This window comes from Crocodylus siamensis, chromosome 1, assembly GCF_052110815.1.
Source record: "Crocodylus siamensis isolate JL-2025a chromosome 1, ASM5211081v1, whole genome shotgun sequence".
In the NCBI taxonomy this organism is placed as follows: domain Eukaryota; kingdom Metazoa; phylum Chordata; order Crocodylia; family Crocodylidae; genus Crocodylus; species Crocodylus siamensis.
This window is the reverse complement of record NC_143395.1, coordinates 5,638,778-5,661,212: the sequence shown is the minus strand read 5'-3', so window position 1 is coordinate 5,661,212 and position 22,435 is coordinate 5,638,778. Positions and strand designations below refer to the sequence as shown.

The window sequence follows — 22,435 nt, the reverse complement described above, 5'->3', positions numbered from 1 at the left end:
AGCTTGCACACACACGAGCAACACAAGGGTTGCCACGCAGCCGTGCTAGAAAGGCATGGGGCCACACGCCCCCATGTAGGCTAATAACAGACGATCCAGTCAATTCGCGGCTGATTGCTCCAAGCTTTAACGCGCGTCAAACGAGCCGCGGGCCCGTCCTTTACGCGCTCTTGTTCACTGGACGGGCAATCAGCTCCACTTAGCCCCACTTGTCCCCCGGCTCTTCACAGGTCACAGGTCCTTGGAGTGGGACAATGGGCTTGTAGGTCTGTAGGAACACCGCCCCCCCCCAACAAAAGGCTTTGTCCCGGGAGAAATCCCATCCTTTGCGGACATGGCTTGTCAAATAGCACGGGCAGCAATGCCGTCGAAACAGGCGCCGACTTTATCCCGGGACAAAGAGTTTGACCCCGGGTTCTTACACTGCTCATTGTCCCACTTGAAGGATGCGAGATCAGCTCGTTTTCCAATCAAGGCTAATTCGAGGTCACTGCCATTCAAGCTGCGGGTGCAAAGGATGGCACCTGGGAAGCATAACCGAGTTCACACCTTGCCCCGGGATAATCAAGTGCCAGCAATGCCCCCCCTCCCCATACACCCACACTTTTCCACACGCAGGACCCCATACTCACACCCGCTGTGCCAGGGCTCTCATCACCCCCCTCTACGCTGAGCACGGCACAGACACCACAACGTACAACACGCAGCCTGCCAACCCCGCCACCCCCCTGCGAAGAGCACAACGCGGGGCAGGCAAACACACAACACGCCGCGTGCCAGGGCTGCTCACCGCACGCCCACGCGGGGCACAGCACCCACATGCAGCCTGCCGCCTGCCAAATGTAGCAACACAGGTACGTGTGCCAAAACCTTGGGCGCAGAGAAGGGTTAGACATGTTGAAAGCTTGCAGATGTCCTCAGCCAGCTTTTGGGAAGTTCTGCTCCTCTGAGATTCATTGAGGATCCAGGGAGACGTGGGATATTAGGAAATGCAGCCCTTCGGACTCAGGGGTCACTCACATCAAGGGGAAAGAGACTAACTCCTTTCTCCTCTGCCTCTGAACAGCTTAGGCATCAGGCTGTAGCACCCAGCTTGTGCTAAATTGACAACAGAAACATAAGTCCTAGGCTATTTGCAGGTTGCTGGCCTTGTTACTGCATCAATATATAAACCCTCCTTGGCTATCTGTAGTCTACTAATAATTATTTTCCTGGGGGGCAAAAAGTCCCCTGGTTTATATTGCTTTGTTTCCAATGTAGTTCTGTCTCCGCTTCACCTGAATCAACTCCTTAGGTCTGAGTTAAGAGCTCTTTTTTTCACCTTTTTTCAAGAACAGATGCCCACAATTCGAGTTGTGTATATAGGCATTTAAATAGGCAGCTAGATTTGCAAAACTTCTGATTCAGCAGGGCCTCCTTCAATGAGATGAATTATGATCAAAAAATGATCCAGCATAAGAGTCAGAAGCAGAGTGAACACACGCCCCCAAAATCTGTGATAATCACCGGTATGTTTAAAAATCATTTCGGCTGCGGATGCACCTCCTTTGTGTTCGCCTAGTGTGAGCAGTCTCTTGAATTCAGTTATTCCAGGAATATTCATAGCAACAGTGCATTTTATAGGACCATTAACATAATTTGAACTCATAGCTAAAAATATCTTCCTTAGAAAAGATATGTGTATCCAATATGACCAATATCAATCTGCTATGACCAATATCAATGTGCTTATCCAATATGACTGATATCAAAATAACCAACAGTGTCTGTCCTGGAATTTTAGATACTGGTTGTGAACTCATAATAGAGCCAGAAAGTGGAAGCTAGTCACAGGAATTAAATGCTAGATATTTTAACAGATACCTAAAAAATTAAAACACCTATTGATTACTTAAACAGGAAATGGGATGAAATATGTCAGGTAGACTACTGATGATTAATTGTTTGCTCAGCTATATATATATACTGGTTGTGTATACACACACACACTTTTACACACACATATATACAAACACATACGTATGTCTATGCAAGTTGTTTGTGTTTATACACACACACACACATATAGATATATAGCCACATATATCTATATAAAATATAGATAGATAGATAGATAGATAGACACACTAAAGTTATACAAATGTGTGTGTTTATATATTTACACCCGTACATACACGTAGAGAGAGAAATTTTCATATCTCCAAATTTGCCAGAGTTTCAGAACAGAACAGGGCAAGAAACATTAATAAAGGGCTATACATGATAAGCTAGATATTCCTTTTAATGCACCCGAAGATAAAAATAGAATTATAAAAGGGTGCAACATAATGTTCTTCTTTTCTATAAGATAAATCCCAGGAACTCATTTGTATGCATTATATGGGCATAATATATGAACGTATAACTCTGCTATATTCTTAAAATTTCATTCCTGTAATATTTCTTTTAATACGTTACACTGATTCTTATAGCAACACTCAATTGCTTCTTATTCACCCAGAACTTCTCTTTGTCTATGTGCCAGTTACTTTGAGTAGTGACCTGCTCATCTTATATGCTGGGAAAGTGCTTTGAATATTGCAGGGACTACTATCAACAAATAAGTATGTTATGTACATGTTCACAAACAATTTGCTACAGGCTAGGAAAATCTGAAATAAAACCACAGTGACAACAATAGAACTATAAGCCTTACATTCCTGACATAGCAATAGTGGGTTTTTATTATTATTGAAGGACAAATAACATAGGATATTTTAACTAATATTGGAAGAAAGAAAGACATTTGAGAACACAGATCAACTGATCAATGGTCACTGACGTACTAAGGCCCTGATCCAACGAAGTGCTTGTGAGCAAATGCAACTTTAAACAAGTCTGTGCGACTTAAAGTTGAGCAGATGTTTACATACTGAGCTGAATCATGGCCAAAATTGTTGCCCCTGACTTGACATTATCCTATACTTCATCTCATATTAATATGAAAGTGGACAATTCAAACCAAAATACCCATATCTCTCTTTGCATTGTAATGTGCTGACACTTTCATGGATTTCACCGGACTAGTATGTTTCCAATGTGTTAGTAGAGATTGTGCAGTAATGTTCTTGCTGTTCTCGTTGAACGCATTTATCACTGGTGCTACCTACCATTTGCAATGCTAATTTTGATGAATGGAATGCCTCATTTGAAGAAAGGAAAGGAATAAAGTACACAAAATAACTTCCAGAGCTCACAATATGGCTCTTTTGCATGACTGTAGATTGCTTGGTTTTGAGAGACAGGGGTCAGATCAAGGGATGGAAGGAAACTAAAAGCACAAGGGCAGCACAAAGGCCTGAATTTTGCTCCCATTTCAACTGCAAGGAGGATGTGTATGTTGCTCCCTCCCTGCCCCACTCCCGGCCCCCTCTCCAGTTGATTTCAGTGGTGGAAAGAATTGAGCTATAAAGGACTTACAGCAAAAATTAAAATACCCTCTCCATTTAGAAACATCTCCTTGAAACTTTGTGGCCTTCTCCTCCATCAGTGACGTTTCCTGTACATAAAGGTGCTTGGTATTTTGCATGAATGGGTCTGGAGTTGTCCATTGCTAAATTTGTTCTTTCCATTTTGTCCCTGTTCCCAACAAGTCTATGCTGCTTTTACTCTGAACGTTGTATTTATTGGAAGTCATGGTGATGACAAATAAGAAGATAACATCACATCCTAAAGCAGAAATGTATATGATTGCATTGAAGAATATATTCGACCTGTAGGCAGAGGTGGGGGGCAGTAACTGAGCCATGACTACTAGGTGCTGACTAAGGAAGTGAAAAAATAGCAGTTGCTGCCCCGTGGCCCTGATCATTCCTGCTGCCAAACTGCAGATGTGGAACCAGATCCTACAAACAGTTCTCCATGTGGGTAATCTTTTATCTTGAGAGAGTGGGTCTATTTTCAGAAGTAAGGCCAAATCCATAGAGCATGGATCCAGTCCTACAAGAGCATACATGTTTAAAAGGGCCTTACTAGTAGGGATAGTCCTGCTAATACCCTTCCACTGGCACCACTCACAGAGGACCTTGTTTTGACACACAGCTGACTTTAGAGGCAATACCAGTGCTCAACATTGTGTGTAACAAGCACAGAATCTGCCACTCTTGCTCACTTTGAGTCGAGTACTACGCTGCTTTGATATGTGGGCTTTTCATGGGAGAAAGTATTGGTAACAGTACCTGGTCCATAAGAACGACTGAAATGAGTAAAAACTACCTCCATGAGCAAGGATCTCTAGAGTCAACCATTTTAACACATGAGAAGCATAGGCATTGCTCTCTTCTCTGGTCTTGCTCCCTGTCTGTAGCTAGAGACCTTTGAGAAGTGACCAGTGGTGAGAACAAAGTCTCCATAGATGAACTGGGGTTATCTTTTGTCATGGGGGCTGATGCAGCGCGGGGCAGGTACTAGGCTAGACATATCCCTAGTTATTGTCATTACTATTTTATGTAAAATAGAGTATAGACAGGCCTTTTGTTGCTGACCTTTGCTTCTTCTCAGTTTCATTTCTATATATTAACTAAAAATGAGTCAGAAGGAATAAGCTAAAAATGTGTGCAAGAGGCACATAGGCATAGTGTATCATCTTACACTGTGTTGTACATGTACTTTCTTTTCTCTTTTCTTCAACCCTCCCTTGTTTTATTGTCACTCGTTTTTCCCTTCCGTCTGGTTTAGAGTCTGGTCTTTAGTCCCACTGTCCCCAGTGGGAGTATTCACGTGAGCAAGGGCTGCAACGCTGGGTTGTAGGATTGCAAACCCTTTGAGATGAGGACCCATCTTTGTCTGGAAGGCACCGCACCGCTCTATGTTGCTGTAACAATGAATAATTAATATCATGAAATAATTATATGCAACAGATTTTACCTCCTTCTAATTTGCAACTTGTTTTCAAGGTTCCTAAAAATTGAATTTGGCTTCTGCAGTTTCTTAAAGCAAAAGGCATTTTTTTTAACCCTATACCTGTTCATCTCTGCCCTGCTTTTAATAGGCTCTCTCTGCATATTAATGGTATTTTTAAATATTTAAGACTGCAAATATTTACCCTTATATAGTAATGAGAAGGTTTTCAATGAACTCAGATGAGAGGATGAAAGCCAAGGTGGGACCAACGTGTTTTTGTATTAAAGGAGCAATTATTTATTCAGTGTAAATTACTTGTGCACATATGGGTTTAACTGAACAGAGAAAGATAAATATTAATATTTCATTAATTTCAGTAGTTCTATTGTTTGTAAAATATGCAAATATATTGTCTTCTAGATTGAAATATCTATCTATAGCCATAGTTTTCCTCTACATATGCATATATATGCCTGTGTTTGTGCATATGTCAGTATGGATAAAGGTATCAGATAAAAGAAGGCACCAGATTTTTATCACTTTTTACAAACACATATGGCAAGCCAGACATTTTTAAAATGCTCACACAAAACTGTACATTGACTTCTACGAAAGTGGGCCTGGAAGGTGCACAGACTCTACCTCATGCATGTGGCATCTAACTTCTCTACCTGAACACCCCTGTGCATGCTTAAATCAGGGATGTGGAAACTTCAGAGCTTGCACCCCACAATCGAGGGATACAAAAGTTGATACTCCTATGTTTTACCAGAAAAGCAGAGGCTAAGGTCCCAGTTCAGAAAAAAAAAATGTGTATTCAGGAAAATAAGCCCACACTTAAGAGCTTCTCTAATTAGGTTCTTAGTTAAGTGAGGTTTCTGTTTTAAAACATTGTATTATAAATGTATATAGTCATATGTGCTTCCCCACCTTTGGTTGCAGTGTAAGTGTTGCTAATACCAATGACGTTAGGCTGAATTCTGTCTTTACTGACTTTAATAAACCTAAGTTGGATATCACCTTACTAGACCCTTAGTCCTACCTATTTAAAGAGTTACTCAGCGTGAACATAGGTAGCAGTGTTTGGCTTTACAGTGAGTAGGAATCAGACTATCATATTCACCTTAGAAAAATAAGACGGTAAATTAAGAAAAATAAGGCTAGGTCTATGGATGCAAAGATACCAGAAGGAAGAGAGCATTGACTGGACATATAAGATATGACAAATTCTTTCACTTTTCCATGAATATTGAGCAAAAATAGATTAATTCTATTCCATTATGGGCTTTGTCATTCTTTTAGGTGAGTTTCTTCCAATAATGGATTAAGCGATTTTACTAATATCTATCTGGGTGTGAGGAATTTTTTTCTTTTATCATCTATGGATGAGAGAAACTTTTTGGGTAGTGGTTGTCTTTGTGTAAAGTTTTTGGTTGCTTGTTCCTAAATGCGTGCTCTGTGCTTATGCTGGGCCGAAGGAAGCCAAGCTGCAGCTGGAACAGAAGGCAGCAGTGTTTATGCTGGTTCTTCACTTTTATAGGAATTCACTCAGCAGTCTTGGACTAGTTCCTAAACAAGCTGGATCTGAACAGATGAACGATACGGGACAAGGTTATTGGCCATGAGTCCCATCCCTTGGCTTTTGGCAATCTTGCAGAGATTCTGGGACCTGGCCAAAGAGCTGGTAGTTTCAATAAATAACCAGGGCTGGAACTCATCTGATTTAAGGCAACATAATTCATTGGATCTCTGGCGATTTGCACCAGCTCAAAATTTGGCTTAATGGTAGGAGGACTGTATGAGGGTTCAGAAACCTAAGAAACCACACAGGGGACATGTGCACAATTATTATTACATAGTCAATTCTCCTGGATTAAAATAGGTCACTGTTGCTTCTCAATGATCTCACACAGTTATTGGGAACGTTAAGATGCATATATATAGCAGTCAAGGTAATTAGCCATCAGGAAAGTTTCCCAAGGGATGTCATACATTTTCCATCATTCAGGGTTTCAAAATCATGCTTGGGTATCTTGCTATAACCTAACGATAAGTTGTGCTCATGCTAGATGCAGGAGTCATTGGGTGACAGTCTATGTTCTGCATTATACAGCAATTCAGACTATCTAGTCATAATGTCTCATTTGCCCTTGAAAATCTCTGTCCATAGCTTTGATTCATTTTTCATCCCTATTAAATGTCAAATCTAGTCGTTGCCCTGTAAACCTTTGGAGCAATATTTTCATTTAAACAAAAATAGTCTTGAATTTATTACTAATACCTGTCTTTGCCAAAGCACAGATGAACATTTCAGGAAGTGGGCCACTGATTTCTTCCACTAATATGTGTCTGCTGTTTTATAGGTGGCACCTGTGTTGTTAACCCCACTGATCTGTTCTGCTCTGTGCCCGGTCGCTTATCTCTGCTCAGCTCAACCTCGAAATACAAAGTGACCATTGCAGAGGTGAAGAGACGACTGTCTCCACCTGAATGCCTCAATGCTTCCCTCTTGGGAGGTATTTTGAGAAGGTAAGTTGAGGTCAAATGTGGCAGCATCAAGAAAGTACAGTCACCGCTTTCCCAAAGGATTTTTTTCCAGCATCAACTTTGCTTCAGCTGCTGTGATAGTTGGTCACATCTACAACTGGTAGAAAAACAGAAGTAGGGAGGGCTTCTATGAGTAGTTTCGACAGAAAACTAAAACGTTTTCTTGTAGAAATTTTCCACAGAGAATTTTGACATATCATTGAGAAAATGAAAATTAAGAAGCCTTTTTTGTTTTTCAGGTTTTAGACTGGTATTGTTTAGTAAAAAGTTGAAATGTTCCCCAAAAAGCAGATATACCCTCAGGTTTGGGCTGAGAACCAATTTTGATGGACATTTTCCCACTAGCTCTTGGACTTGCAAAAGGCTTCTTTACTGTAAGGTTTGGTGCTGCTCAATTCTTTACCCCAGCCAGGATAAAGCAAGGAGGGGCAAATGGTGGGGCAGTGAGGGAGGAGACAAGGGAGTCTTGGCTTTCCTGAGCCCACTCAGCAGCCAGAGCAAAAGTCTGGGAGCTCCACAGAAAGGAGGTTGGTATAGGCATAGGCAAGCTTTGGGGTATCACAGTACCCATCCTCAGGCCTCTGCAACCAACCAGAGTGTTGGTCCAAAAAAGATATCACCCACAATTCATATCTCCTGGCAACAACATCCTCTTAATACCAAAGAAAGGAGGGAACTAGCAGGCTTCATCTCACACAGCTAACAGGAGAAGGACTGCGGCTTGGATGGGTGTCTGCTAGCCACAGGAATACCTGGGGCAGCTGCGTAGATGGTGCAGAGCAGGTAATGCCCTTTGCTTCGAGATATACCAGAAGCTGCAGCCTATCTCACTGAGGTCACTTAAGGCCAGTGTCTGACCTCTATACTAATGCTGAAGATCATTTTACTACCCAAGAAGTAGGACTGCGGTTGGAGAGCACTTACCGTGTTTTGTTACATCTCCAGCGGTGGGCGTTCGTGCTCTCTTGCTCAGTCAACCCAGCTGTAAATGTGGAACACATCATTTGGGTTAGGGAATCCAAGGCAGCCAGATGCAATCCTTTGTGTAGTATCGGCAATCCCTTGTGTAGTGTGGGTGTGTCTTAATCAAGGTGGCTCAGCAGATCCTTACGTGTAGGTAAACCTAAGACCTTTCATTTTTGGGCTCCAAGCGCATATGTACATGTGTTAAGGGTATCTATAGATGTGCTCTGGGACAGGGGGGTGGGCACTTTAGTTAGTGAGTCATGCTAATTAAAAGCGCCATGCTGAGAAATGATGGTGAGGCACTTTGAACTAAAACTCCTTGAATGAGCTTCAGTTTAAAGCTCCCTGTCGCCATTTTTCAGCGCGGGGAGACTGATGCACATAACGCTGGAGCCTGCATGAGCCTGTTACTTTCCCTGCAGACTCGAGTAATCGGCAGACTCGGATGTGCTGTAAATCCGGTGTGTTGGAGCAGACTCGCTTAACTGAGTCTTCTCCGACATGCTGCGTTTCCGGCACGTCGGAGAAGTCTCGCTGCACATCGATAGGAGCCCTAATTAGTACTTTACTGGGAGTCATGGGCTAAGGTCTAGATCCACAAAGGATTTAGATTACTGGCTCCCACCAAACCACCTTCATCATGTGACTAAGGCCAAAATGTAGAGCCCCAAAAACTGACTTAATTCCTGCCAAATTTTGAAGGCCTCTAAAATCAGCTGGAACCAAACTCTTTTTCTTTTTGGCCAGGAAAGGTCCCTAAGTATCTAAAGATCTACCTAGAATGGCTTGCGTCCTGACACCAAGTGTCCAGGACGCTAACCTGTCCCCACCTCCTTCCCCCAGCCCCAAGCTCCACAAACTCTACCTCCTCTGTAGACACTGATCCAGTGAGTGCTTTTGGGGCAAGGTCACTGACACAGTGCTGACAAAAGCATGAGTGTGAAATGCCAGTAGCACAGTGGTTTGAGCGCTTGCTCATGAGATATGGATTCCCTGGTCTGAGGGAATAGGAGCTCGCATCTCCTAGTTAGCTGCCAAGATATTCAAGTTTTGGAGAGCAGGGTCCTTCCTTCCCTCCTGTTGACATTGTTCCACTTTACACAACCTAATTCAATGTCCAGCGGGCCTAAGGGAGTGAGAGAGCGTGAGGATGACTGTGTTGCCTAACATTTAGGGTGCTCAGCTGGGAGGAGGGAAAAGTGCGTTCCATGCCGTGATTCAACGAATGCATTAGTATTTTAAATGTAGTATTAGTTGGAGCAGAAACGGGAACCCAGGTCTCCTGTCCCAGGCAAGTGCTCTAACTGGAAAGAGTGAAGCTCACTCACTCTCCTTCTCTGTGGCCCAATGAATATTTAATTATTCCATGCAAAGTGATACATCTTTGACAGGAGGGATTGAGACAGCCCCACCCTGGGATGCCCTATAGCCCCGGGGTAAGAGCATTCTCCTGGAAGATGCAGCTTCAAATCCCTTCAGGCAGAAAAGGAAATTGAACCGGGACCGCCAGTGCTCTGGGTGAATCCTTTAACCACCAAAATGCTGGATAAAAGCAGCGGGGTGGAGGGAGCAGCAGTCAGTTAACAATACTCATTGTGTGAGAAAGGGGTAGGACAGGTGCCCAAATCCAGGAAAGTGTTCTGGGTGAATTACAATCAGAGAAACACTTCCTCACAGTCCAGGATGGGGCTTCAGTCACATAAGTGTCTTCAACATTTCCTTTTGCCCTCCATTAATAGCTTCCTACAGGGTTTTGTGAATTCTATTCTCAGGTGCCTAAATCCCTTCATGCATTATACAGGGAGACTAATTCTGTTTTCACCTAGTGGGTGACCAACGTACAGCTTGTGACTCACTCCAAGCTACCAGACTAAGAGAAGTATTTGTTCTTACACTTCTGTACCAACAATTCAACACTCCCTGTGTGTCTAAGTGCTCTCATTACAGGAACTGAATTGTCCTCTGGAAACACTCAGAGTTCTCAGTTCCGCTCTCGCTGCCTAACTCAGGGCTAAGGGGTCTACAAGGCAGCAGGATGCTGAAAAGTTATCTGCTGCTCTGAATTGTGATGCCTAAGTCCTTCTGGGGATCGGGCCCTAAGTACCTTCCCTGTGTGAGGAAGAGTATGAGGATCGGACACTGAGAGAGTTTCCAGTGAGATCAGCAGGAGCAAATTCTCCATTTGCAAAAGTAGTGACTGTCATTTGTAGACTGGCATTTCACTTTAAAAAAAAAAAGAAAAGGGTAAAGAGAATAAAACTCAGGGTGATTTTTAAAATTTATTTTACTTTTCTCATGGCAGAGCAAAATCGAAGAATGGGGGACGCTGTTTGCGAGAAAAATTAGACAGACTGGGATTGAATTTGCCTGCTGGAAGAAGGAAAGCAGCCAATGTCACCCTCTTGACTTCTTTGGTAGAAGGTAGAGTATAACAGTGTCACGGACTAATGCCATCATGCGATAATTTACACTGATGCAATGCTGTCCAGCCCTCTGATTAAGTATCATTGTCTGCATTTCAAACAAAAAGGTGAAGTGACTTGCCTGAGGCCATAAATGGAAGTCGCTGGCAGAGACAGAAGTCAAAACAAAGCCCAATGGTTTCTGCTCCCTGCCACTTCCCCTCACATTTCTGTGTGATCTGCTCTAGGGATCTTGCAACTTAATCCAAGATGCTCAAGGTCCCATTGCAAGGTAGGTATTCTATGCCCATTTGGCAGATGGGATATTTAATCAGCAAATTTTTTCATTTTGCTTTGTGACTTTTCAGGGACCAGTCCAAAATCTTGAAAATGTTCATGAAAGTGCATAGTTTTTGACCAAAAAATCACAGAAAAACTCCTTTTAATTGGCTCTTGAGTTGACTCAGAGCTGTCTAGGATTTTCTAGCTGTTCTTTGCCATTTCAAAATCATTTATCAGACACTCCCCACCTGTTGTGGTTGGCCTGCAGATTGATCACAAGCAGCTCTGTAGACCTGAGAAATGAGCTCTTGGCTCCCACTGAAGCAGAAGTGCTTCCCTCCTCACAGGATCACGTCCTTTCAGAGCTAGTGAATGTGGCTCCCAGCTCCTAACTGTGAATGTGGGATGTTTGCCGCAAGTAGGAGGCAGGGATCAATCAATGGGAGTGCAGCACACTTTGGAGGGTCTCAATTTCTCTTGTGATTGAGTCCACTGAGCAAACAGGGCTCAGCTGTGACTCTGGCCTTGTCCCCATTATGGATTTTCCCTCACTGTAGCTGGTTGTAATCCAGACAGATCTGTAAAGCAGATGAAGCCTTAGAATATGCACCAGCCTTTGGGGTAAGAGCCATCCTTCCCTTTATGCACCTTTAAGGGGCAACCCATGATCTTGGCATATGAGAGTAAAATAGAGCTACGTGCCCACTTACCGACTCATGGAAACAGGTGGACAGAGAAAAGGTGTGTGGAGAGAGAGCTCATCCCATGAATTTGCTGGCTGGTTTGGGGATGATGGGATGTAGTAATTTATTGTGGGTGTAAACAGGTAGACTATTTACCCCTTGGAGTAAGTGGGGAAATTTAGGAGGAACTTGAGGTTAGCAAGATGAGACCCACACTGGGCTTTATCCTGGGCTACTGCCAACACCACTAACAAGTTCACGGTACTGATTCTTCCCAATCGATGAGCAGGAGGGAGTGAACCTCTAGACTGCAGCAAGTCCCAGTGTACTCATATTGATGATGCAAAGTTCATGTTCTGCCCAATATTCATTTAAAAGCAGTTATTTGCAGGAGCATTGCTGCCATGGGGCTTGTTCACTAGAATATGCATAGAAAGCGAACACCAACGGGGTAGGAGCAAAGCCAAATAGACTTCAACCTCCTAGCTGAACAAGTGCTGCCTGATAGATATCTGGAGGTATCTACCTGGCCTTGTTGGCATATAAATCATATTCACCTTATGCCCCCCTGGAGTATCGGATTAGCACAAGTTACTCTCAATTACTACATGTCCACCTTTTACTACCTCACTGTGAGGATTATTCTCCTGGCGAAGCTTCCATGGGAACAGCACATCAACTTCAGCATCCAGAGGAGATTGAGGGGGTTACAACAACCTCAAAATTAGGATTCCCTGGGCCTCTGAATGCTGGAAGCAGCAGAGGAGAGGAGGGCAGGGGATGAATCAGTCCATATGTCCTGCATTAATACTGTTCCTCCATTCTGTACCACTGTGAGAGACGGGACGCTGGTGCCAGAGACCTTGGCATCTCTTACGTTATGTTCGTACAGAAGGGGCATATTTGCTCCTCCCATGTGAAGTCAGTCCCTGGTTTTATAGCCAAATTCAAATTCTTGTTAAACTCCCACAGGCTTTAAGATGTTCGCGTGGACCTCGCAACAGTCATCCATGCTTGGTCACTTCTGTGTGTAGACATGTATGTGGCTCTCAGAATTTTTTTTTTCTTATTACTGTAACAGCTGAGCACACTGCACTCTTCAGTGCAGCCCGGGAGGTAGGTGCACGCTATTGTCATTATTCTACAGGCTGGGAACAGATGCACAGAGAGACGTAGGCCTAAATTCATGGAGGTATTTAGTTGCCTCACTTATGGATTTGGAGACCCCCACACTTTTGTGAATCTGGCCATACATGACTTGATCATGGTTACAGATGGAATCTGTACCAGAGCAAAGGACTGAATTAAGTCTCCTCTTATTCTGAAATGGCCCTAGGCTGTTGGGCATGCTGCTAAATCACACTGCTATTTGGGGAAGGACTTTGCGTCTTGGGTGGGAAGAGGTCAGGTGAAGATGTGGATTTTGTGGAAGCTGGAGTGGAGAAATGTTGATTGTTTTGTGGATTAGCTTCTCTAGGGAAGAGGAAAGTTGCTGGCTGGCTTCAGGTCTGTTTGTTCGATGAGGATTTTATTCTTTCTCCTCTACCTGGAGCTCAGGTTAGGCTTTTTTTCACATGGTTAGGCTGAGTTCAGAACAAATGAAGTTGGCTGAATGTGATGGATTCAATAGGGTGCAAGCTCAATATTTCTAGGTCCACTGTAGCAAAAGCACAACTTCTCACCGAGGTCAAGAAACAAGGGTTTTTACTGTGATATTTTTTCTTGACTGAGACATGCGTGAGACAAGCTTTCAGGCACAAAGCACCCCTCCTTTGGTTCAGGTACTTTGTACCTAAGTGCTTTTCTAACACTTCTTCCAGGAATGCAGTTAATTCAATAAAAAGATATCACCAAAAAACCCTTACTTCCTGCTTATTTCCTGGACCATCGCAGCTGCAACAGCCCTTCATCCTCATTGATGCAGGACATGCTTGCAGCACCACCACAGCACGTAAGTGTAAGTGTAGCTGTTTGGTGCTCTCTTGCGGCTGGTTACAATAGAGGATTTATGAGCTATTCCTTCAGCAGTCCCTTCTCACATCCCCTGGGACCCTCTGCATTGATGCTTTCTCTCACACAGGACAGAGTCACTTTTTGAGGAAGCTTCCCAGACTCAAAACTTGTTAGTCCAAGAGAGCTAGGAGTCAGAAGGGTGCTGGAGTGCAAATGTCACCTTTGCTGGGATGGGGTACTAAGATACTAGCAGAGAAAAGAATGGTATAAGGTACTAACAACAAGGTACTAAGGTACTAACAAGGAAAAGAAAAAAAAAAACCTGATTTCTGATACAGGAAATCATCTAAGTAATTATCACGCAGTAAGAATTTTTAACACAATTTAAAAAAAAAGGGACAGAAAAAATCCTGGATTTTTCTTCTCTCATCTCAGACCCAATTGGATTTTACACAAAATTGTCTTGGCCATATCCTTCTGTTTGGGATGCATGGCACTGCACTTCCCAACAAACAAAGGCAGCAGGGAAAGCTTTCTTCTAGCTTGCTATAAGCTAGACTTTTCTTCCTATCCCTTCCGTTCGTTTGCACATCCCTTCCCCTCCCAGTTTTCCCATTTTGGAGTGGACAGACGCACATCTGACCTCGCAGCTGTACTGGGGAGGCAAAGCCAGAGGAGGTAAAGGCAAGGAAGAGATGCTAGGAAGTTCAACTTCAGAGCTTTCTCCTCCTGGGACATTGTCTCTGCCTTCACTCCAGATAGAGGCATCCTTCAGTCTTGGCTAGACTCGGGGGAGTTTCATGCTCCTTGAACCTGCTGGCAGAAGCCTGTCAAGGTACACAGTCTGGTCCCTGAAGCAGGGCTTTCCAGAGCTGCCTGGGCCAGGTCCCCTTCAGCGACTGTCCCTTTCAATCATGCAAAGCGTCTTGGTCAGTTGTCAAATGGTACAGGAAAGTGTTTTCATTTGGTGCTGTCTGTAGCAGCAAACAAAGCCATGGCCTAGATTTGACAGGAGGCAACGAATGATCCCCGCCCCTGTCTTTTGTCTTTGGATCAGGGAAGTGCAGTGGACCCTATGGGTGGAGTGATTGTGCGTGTGCATGTGTGTGTGTGTTTGAACCACAAAATCAATTGCAAAATTGGGGGCTTTTAAGGGTTCCCACTTTTTAACACTCCACTAAAATAAGCAGGTGGTAAAAATAAAATAAAATAAAATTAGGTGGTAAAAAAAAGAAGAAACTGAGAGATTAGATGAAACGCACAATAGGAGCAGTGTAGCTTATTGATGTTTTCCAGATTCCTGTTATTTTCTTATTAATGTATTTTTTTTTTATGCAAGTGTCACTGAGGGAGGACAGGGAAAATGTTTTAATGAAGCTTCATTCAGTCTGTTTCTCAGGTATCTACCAGACTCTCAGACAGGGGGTGCAGAACTCGGCAAGCAGCAAGATATATATAAAAAAAAAATCCATGTAAAGACTGAAAAGTAGCATGCACATCAAGAAATAATTAAATCTTCATGTAAGAAACGGTATGCTGAGGTTGGGGGTAATGTGAACATCGTCAAAGTGAGGGTGTGAAGAAACGTTCTCTACAGAGTATAATATTTGGAAGCTAAAATTTCTACTTCAAGAGTCTGTTTCATAGGTCATGTCTCAATTAAAGAACCTATGACATAAATTAGTTTTCTCTTGCCAAGCAACATATAATTCTTAAACCATTTTTTAAACTGCGGATGTGCGGGTGTGTGTATGCATATATACATGCAATGCATGCAGACATATATACACCTCTGCATAATTTGTGTGTATGTATGTGTATTATCATATTTCATCAGTCAGCTAGATAGCAGATACACAAATCGATGGATCTATCTAGAAAATATGCTGCCACACTGAGAGATTTGCACACGCCCTGTTATACCTTTTTTATATTGAAGTAGGACCCGACCACAACTGTAATCCTGACTCAAGACACAAAATCAAAATTATAGTGGTGTGTGTATTCAATGACTAAATAGCAGTTATAAAAGCTACTGTATTTTCATTCATTTTTCTGCTTGTATTCAAATTCTCCTAAGAATTTGAATACAAGCAGAAAAATGAAACAGAGCATACCTAACTTGAATCACACTGCGAGACATGCTTGCATACCTTGCTGAATCAAGGTGTTAAATGTATTGTAATAACCCCTAACCTAAAAGATCCGGTTACGGCCAGGGGATTGCTGTCCAGAAGATAATCATTTCATCTAGCAAGAATGCTCAAGGCTTTCACATGTGTCTTTATTCTACCCTGCAGTGGAAATAAAACATGACAAATGTTTCTATGAAGCAGAACCGTGTCATGGTGTCAACGTAAAGCAGGCTCATGGGGTTTTGCAAAGCAGAGAAAGGGGCTATGTTTGAATTTGGTGGGTGAGCGATAATGTCACTCTCGCTAAAATTATCTTGTTTGGATAGCTACTGTTGCACTTGAATTATGTTTGAATGCTTTTAATAACTTCCCAAATCCAAAGCTAGAACTTTTCTATGTATCCTCTCTCTGGTCAGAAGTGACCAGAGATCCATGAACCTCAAAAACCTTCCCCCTAAACCTTCATCTAAGCTACAACTTCAGGACAAAATGGTTTGACTTAAGTTGTGAACTAATCAGTTTGAGATTAGGGTTCCTTGATCCTGGACACTGTATAAATAGTAGAAAGCAGTGTCTTCCTCCAACTCTAAGACACACGCAGGTGGCTGGGCCTTTGCTTTGCTCATTTTAGCAGCATCCTCGCTGCATCTCACAACCAGAACAAATACTTTTTTTTAACATATAAAGTCAGATTTAATTTTAAGCACCGATCTTTGCATGCAAAAGTGATTGTGCTTGCCAGAGTTGTTGACCCTGCATTTCTTTAACTGATACAAGCACTTAAGAGTTATATGCCTTTACTGATGTCTGGAGAATGGGGGATTACATACTAATACTGAAGATGTTCCTCTAGCAGACAAACTTAAGGGAGAATAAGGATGTGGTGGCAGACTCTGTGTGGGAAAATGTATTAGAGTGATTTATACCTTCAGGTGCAAGGAATTTGCTGGACTTCTGACTGTTCACTTAAGAGAAATTTCATGGCAAATTAAGCTGAGGAAAAGCAGGGGTCAATAAACTTAAAAAAGGACCATTCAAGGACATGCAGATGGAGTGAAAATCATCACACACCTGCACAAAGCCTCAGTAATCAGAGACTAGAACTAGACATCGCCAAATAAAGCAGATCACCTCTGTTGAGATGTGTCCCAGCACCTGGGGGAACCGTGTCTCACCTGTTGTCCCACCAGCTGATCTTGTAGGACAATGGGTGATGTGTTCCCTGCTTCCAGGGACGCACCTCCACCAATCTGTGCAGCAGCACCTGCCCAACTTTCCCCACTTCCAGAGATGTGCCCTGGAAGTCACTGGGGGCTCATCTCTGGAAGTGGGGAAAACTGGGCAGGCATTTCTGGGGAGGCTGGAGAGTATGGGCAGCTCCAGGCTGCCCGTGGTCTCCCCCCATAAAGTAAATACATGTTCACCGCAATCAGGCAGGACAAATGATTGCAGCTTTTTGTTGCAGCTACGAATTTGGGCATGTGCAGTATGACAAAGGGTTTGAACATCTATTTGCTTTCACTTTCTGCTGCCATAAAAATGTTTATGGAGGCACAAAGGCAACAAAAGATGACATCTAATTGCACCCAGGCTTGGGGAAGGAGACCTGCATGGGTTTGGAGAGATGGATTTCACCTTCCTGCACATTGCAGGACTTTGTGGCAGCCCCTCCATGGTGTTATTTGAGTTCTAGGGCTTGAAGGGTCACCACTATGCCCAGCCTATCCATACACTTCAGCTGGTTTACACACTTGATCAGCATATCCCTTACCTTGACCTAGATAGCTTGCTTGCCTCCTCTAAGCTCTATGGCGGAGAGATTCAGCAGCCCACCCAGGTGTCTGTTGTCTCTATACAGCCTCTGTGAGCTAACAGTGTCATGGAAGGACTTGCATCAGCCTTCTACAATGGAGCAAAAATCCTTGGGACCATCTCTGGAAGTTTGGGTGCTTGCTGAGATGCTTAAATATTATTCAGGGAATGGAAATCTTGGCATAAAAAAATGTGAACGTCTTTTGTTTAGTGCAGTCCCAAACTCAGCATCTTTTCCTACCTCGCTGAGCTGCATGGTCATGCTCCTTCCCAGAGACTTCACTACCAGTTCTAAAAAGTCACACCCTTGCCCCCAGATCATTTCATAACACATGAATGGAGGTAATGACACTCTTATCCATACAGCCCGAAGAAGAAGTCACTCTGGCTTGATTAAGCATGGAGGGGGGCAATCTCCAGTGGAGGTGATGGGCTGGGCTGATGGAGCACAATGTTCAGTTCCTGTCTCTGCTGGGACTTCCTTTATGATCACAGGAAAATCACGTGCTCCCATTGCCTCAACTCCTTACTTGTAAAATAGGAAAAGAATATTTCCTTTTTCTCCTCATTTGGTTCGCCTTGTCTGTTTAGATAGCAATCTCTGTGGTAGGGGTTGTCTCTGAGTTGTGTTTGCATGATGGCCATCGTACTTGGGTCCTGGATATATCACCGTCTTCTACCTTAGGTACTTAGGTACTCCTTTCCCTTAGTTAGCTAAGCAGTTCCCTGCATATAATGTTTAGCCTAAGTATGCTCATGTGAGGCAGGGAAGTGCTCCCCATGGAGACCCAGAGAAATGAAGGCTCAGATCTTCAAAATGGCTACTGTATGTCTACACTCACCCCTGTTGCAGGCCACTGCTGGAGCCTGTGCTTACTTTCACTACTGATCCCCACCCCACCTGCAGCAAGGATGAGTGCAGACAATGCATCGTCACGCTCCGCAGTGAAGGGGAGCACTGTGAAGGGATGGGCATCATGGCACAGCTCTGTGCCACCAGTTCCCCATGCTGGATTGGACCTTTGCGGTCTGCATCAGACCGCTCTGTGGGCTGGACCCAGCACACAGGTTATAGGCTGATCTTTGCCCTTGATGATCTAGGGCTAAGTGATTTGACTGTGGTCACACAGCAAGTCTGGCAGGGCAGGGAATTGACCCTGGTTCTTCCTCCTAAAATGCTCACTATTAAAATGTCCTTCTTCCCCTCTAAGTGGCATTGTAATGCAAACCACAAGTGACCTAAGGGGCCAGAAAGTGAACCCACTCACACCAGTGAGATCAGGAATGTACTTACACTGAAAAGACCTGTTGTTCCTCCTGGGGGGCACCAGTGGGGTATGACTAGGAAAAAAAAAATGTTTCCTATGACCTGACTGACCCACTTTATCTACCCACAGGGGAAGCATTACATTTGGCCAGGGATTTTGGCTACACCTGCGAAACAGAGTTCCCAGCCAAGGCAGTAGGAGAGCATCTCGCCAGACAGCACATGGAACAGAAAGAGCAAACAGCAAGGAAAAAGATGATCTTAGCAACAAAGTAAGCAAGAAAAAAAAAGTATTCCACACTGTATATCTGCCTGGATACTTTTCATACTGAGCACTGGTAGTTTACTATGATTCGTATTACAATAGTGTCCAAAGACAGCAAATAAGATAAGGACCCCTTTGTGCTAAGCCAGTGATTTTCAACCAGGGAGCCACATGACCCTGGGGTGCCTGAAGATCCTTTCAAGGGTGCCATGGGGTGCCACACAATGTTGGTACTGTTAGGCGTGCAAGCACAATTCACAAGATGATCCTAGAGGTTTCAAATAGGAATCTATAGTGTTTGAAACCATTCTGCCCTGATGTTCTTTGCAATAGAAGAACTGCTCGATTATTTTCGGTAGTCAAAAAACAAGTGAAAACTAGGAGTGGGCATTTTCTGGGGGGTGCCTTGAGCCTAAGAGGGTTGAGAATGTAGAGGCAGTCGGAGACGGCCCTTAACTGAAAAAAAGCTTACACGTTGTCTGAAATGAAAGAAGAGCATAAGTCTTTGCAGGTGTCGGACTCTGGTAGGCGCCATCGGGGTGAAGTAGCGTGAGTCACGTCAGGCGGTGCGCATGATATCAGGATGCCATCTGTGATATGCTATTGCTACTCCTAACAACCTCGTTCATTGTAATAGAGACCACAGGCTCGGTTTTTATTAACAAGGACTCTTCCAGGTCCACAAACAACCCCAGTATTAACATCAAGCACATTCAGGCGTGCTAGCCAGGTGTTAGTCAGGTTATCTGGCTACATGGCACAAGCACAAAACACAGCCCCTAGCTCAGTACATAGTATTCAGAGTCCCAGGCCCCTCTTTATAGACCTGGCAAAACACTTCATGTCACAGCCTATGCATCCTAGTTTGTATCAAACACTAAACATCTGTAGGTGATATCACTCACATCCAGTTCTCACCAGACCCTGCGACCTCCCTGTCAGATAAGGGAACCTGTTTTCTAAGTCCTTCTATTATTTAATTTGGTGGCTTGTACCCATAGTATCCACTGTTATCCATCTGTTGCCCTTCTGAGATGCCCAAGACCTAATACTCCTAACTTTCTCAGCGTTTCTGCATGTACCATATATAGTCTGCTTTCTAGTCACCAAGGTCTATTGCTCATGCTGTTACTGAGACCATGCTGTTAAAAAAAACCCAAAAAAACACAGTTCTACTGGAAGGGAGACATATGATTTACACTAGTTGGACCTTATGTTTGATGCCCATCCCATGTTATCATTTTTCTTGCACTGTTAGACAGGAGATCTGTCAGCCCTTTAGAGCACCCATCAGATGTCATCGTATCCCTTCTGCAGCCAGTGCTATTAAGCCCTGCTGCCTTGCAGAGCTGAGATATGTTAGAACGATACGTGCTAGTGCTCACAAGGGGCTATGAAGCACAGTGCTCTGCATGGGGTCATATGGGTGGTAAGAATAGGTATGGATCTCACTATGGATCTCATTTGTGCATTCAGGCTAGTAAGCCCATGGTGAAACTGCAGGTTAAGAGACAAAATGAATGCAGAGTATAAGCAGCGTGCTTCCCATGTCGGGCACCGATACAGCCCGATGAATTTCAGAATAACTAAATAGCGAAGATGTTGCTTCAATGCCAAGCTGCTCATGGACAGCTCATGGACAGCTGTGTACACCTTGGAGTATTTAATGGGTAGATTGTGCCTCCAGGCACAGCCCCCGGCAAAGGGCGGTCTCTGTGAGCTGTGTCACCGGAGGACTAGCCTCAGGAAGCCCCACTCCTCAGGCCTGCCCCTTCTCTCTCCTTTCTCTAGGCAAATACATGGTAAATTGTCACTGGCTTATGTCAGCAACAAATTACTATCCTCCCCAGACGGGATTAACTCTGCTGGATGGCCCACAAGGGAATACTTAAGTATCTGTCCAGTCTACTCCCATCCTATCTACCATCCCATCCCCTCTTGTGCCCACTTCACCCTTGGTAGGCTATCTGAAGGCTCTCAGTGGCTATCTTTTCCATTGAATGCCCTTGCACCAATGCATAGGCCCAGTTATAACCTAACTCATGTATCACATTGCGTGTATACATCCGCAAGGGAAAAATAGGTAGAAGGGAAGGGAAATAGAAGTTCTAAATGTAAAGATGGCCTAAAGTTTAACAAATAAATTGCTAATTTGCAGAGACATAATATATCATATTTCTCCTCCATGGGCAAAAAATACTAACTAGTGGCCTCAAGTTAACAATATCTTTAAAAAAGTAAAGCTAACATTTATTGCACAGTTGTACAAAATGACTAATGTTGTGTAATGGGCTGGCGAGAGTGTATGCTATCGCTGCCCTCTGCTGGGTGGAGTTAGAACTAGTAAACTGCAGATCCCAGTTCTCATATTATTGGGTGCCCACATGCTACAGTGTCAGGTATCATATACAGGTCTGTAATATAATGTTGCCTCCCTAGCTATGCTAACAGCAAACAGTCACCTTTTAGCACTGAGGCCTACACTTTTGCAGCAGGAAACTTTGAGTTCTCGCCTTGCGGCTGACCTAGTCACCATGCTAGAGTCCATCGTGAAGAATATGAAACTGGGGCAGCTCTGCATAGTTGTGCTGCTCTCAGAAATTACATTGAAACGCATAGGTGCAGCAGACACACAAAAACATGCTTTATCTAAGGAAGGAATCGAATGAACTTGTGTTTGTGGGGATGCATTGTCACTGCCCTCTGGTGGACCGAATCAGAACTGGCTGTCCTTGACAGACCTGGTAAGATTTTCTTTCTTAAAAAAAAAAAAGTGAATAGGAAAAAATGGCCAAGGAATTCTAAAGGCAGTCTACATATTTTTTTTTAATCATTTGGAATACATTTTTAAAACAATTAAGAATAATCTAAACACTGATTTTTTTTTTTTTGAAATGTCAAAAAAAATCTAAACAGTTGGAAAGTTCTGCTGCATTTCTTATGGCGCCATTGCAATAAGGATCATAGTAAAGCACCAGTATTTCATATGATGAGGCTTATATTGAAGAGTCTCCTTCAACTCAAGGGGGAAAGGATGTTTCTTCTGTGGCAGTAAACTTCGGTGTCTAATCTTGCCAATTCTGATTTATGACTTGTATCAATTGGGAACCCCTGTTCTGGAGTAGATCTCCACTGTGTTTCATCCAGCATAAACACAGAACAAAAGGCCACCCCTGTCCTAATAACCACAGTGAGGTGCTACCCAGCGACAATCAGGAAGGCATAGGTGACTATATTTGCAT

At 43.5% G+C, this 22,435-nt stretch overlaps 2 protein-coding genes across 5 annotated transcripts in view; one reads left to right on the top strand and one right to left on the bottom strand.

The window, feature by feature from the left end:
* The window catches only part of TFAP2D (transcription factor AP-2 delta), a 53,388-nt gene that overhangs the window by 9,771 nt on the left and 21,182 nt on the right, over window positions 1-22,435 (top strand). For both annotated transcript variants that reach the window (XM_090030699.1, XM_090030690.1), the window contains 3 exons: window positions 7,245-7,410; window positions 10,697-10,815; window positions 19,059-19,200. In XM_090030699.1, the coding sequence (XP_089886825.1) occupies window positions 7,245-7,410; window positions 10,697-10,815; window positions 19,059-19,200 (427 nt within the window). The remainder of the gene's footprint in view (window positions 1-7,244; window positions 7,411-10,696; window positions 10,816-19,058; window positions 19,201-22,435) is intronic.
* Window positions 2,287-22,435, bottom strand: part of LOC149872517 (uncharacterized) — a 73,160-nt gene continuing 53,011 nt past the window's right edge. For 2 of the 3 annotated variants that reach the window (XR_016439657.1, XR_016439656.1), the window contains exons 4-5: window positions 8,353-8,410; window positions 2,288-4,852 (exon numbers count right to left, since the gene is read on the bottom strand). Coding sequence is in view for 1 of the 3 variants with exons in the window: in XM_090030712.1 (XP_089886838.1) it covers window positions 4,687-4,852; window positions 8,353-8,410 (224 nt within the window). In the remaining 2 variants the exon portion in view is untranslated. Of the gene's footprint in view, window positions 4,853-8,352; window positions 8,411-22,435 lie in introns of all 3 variants that reach the window. The other variant, XM_090030712.1, reaches the window with a different exon arrangement.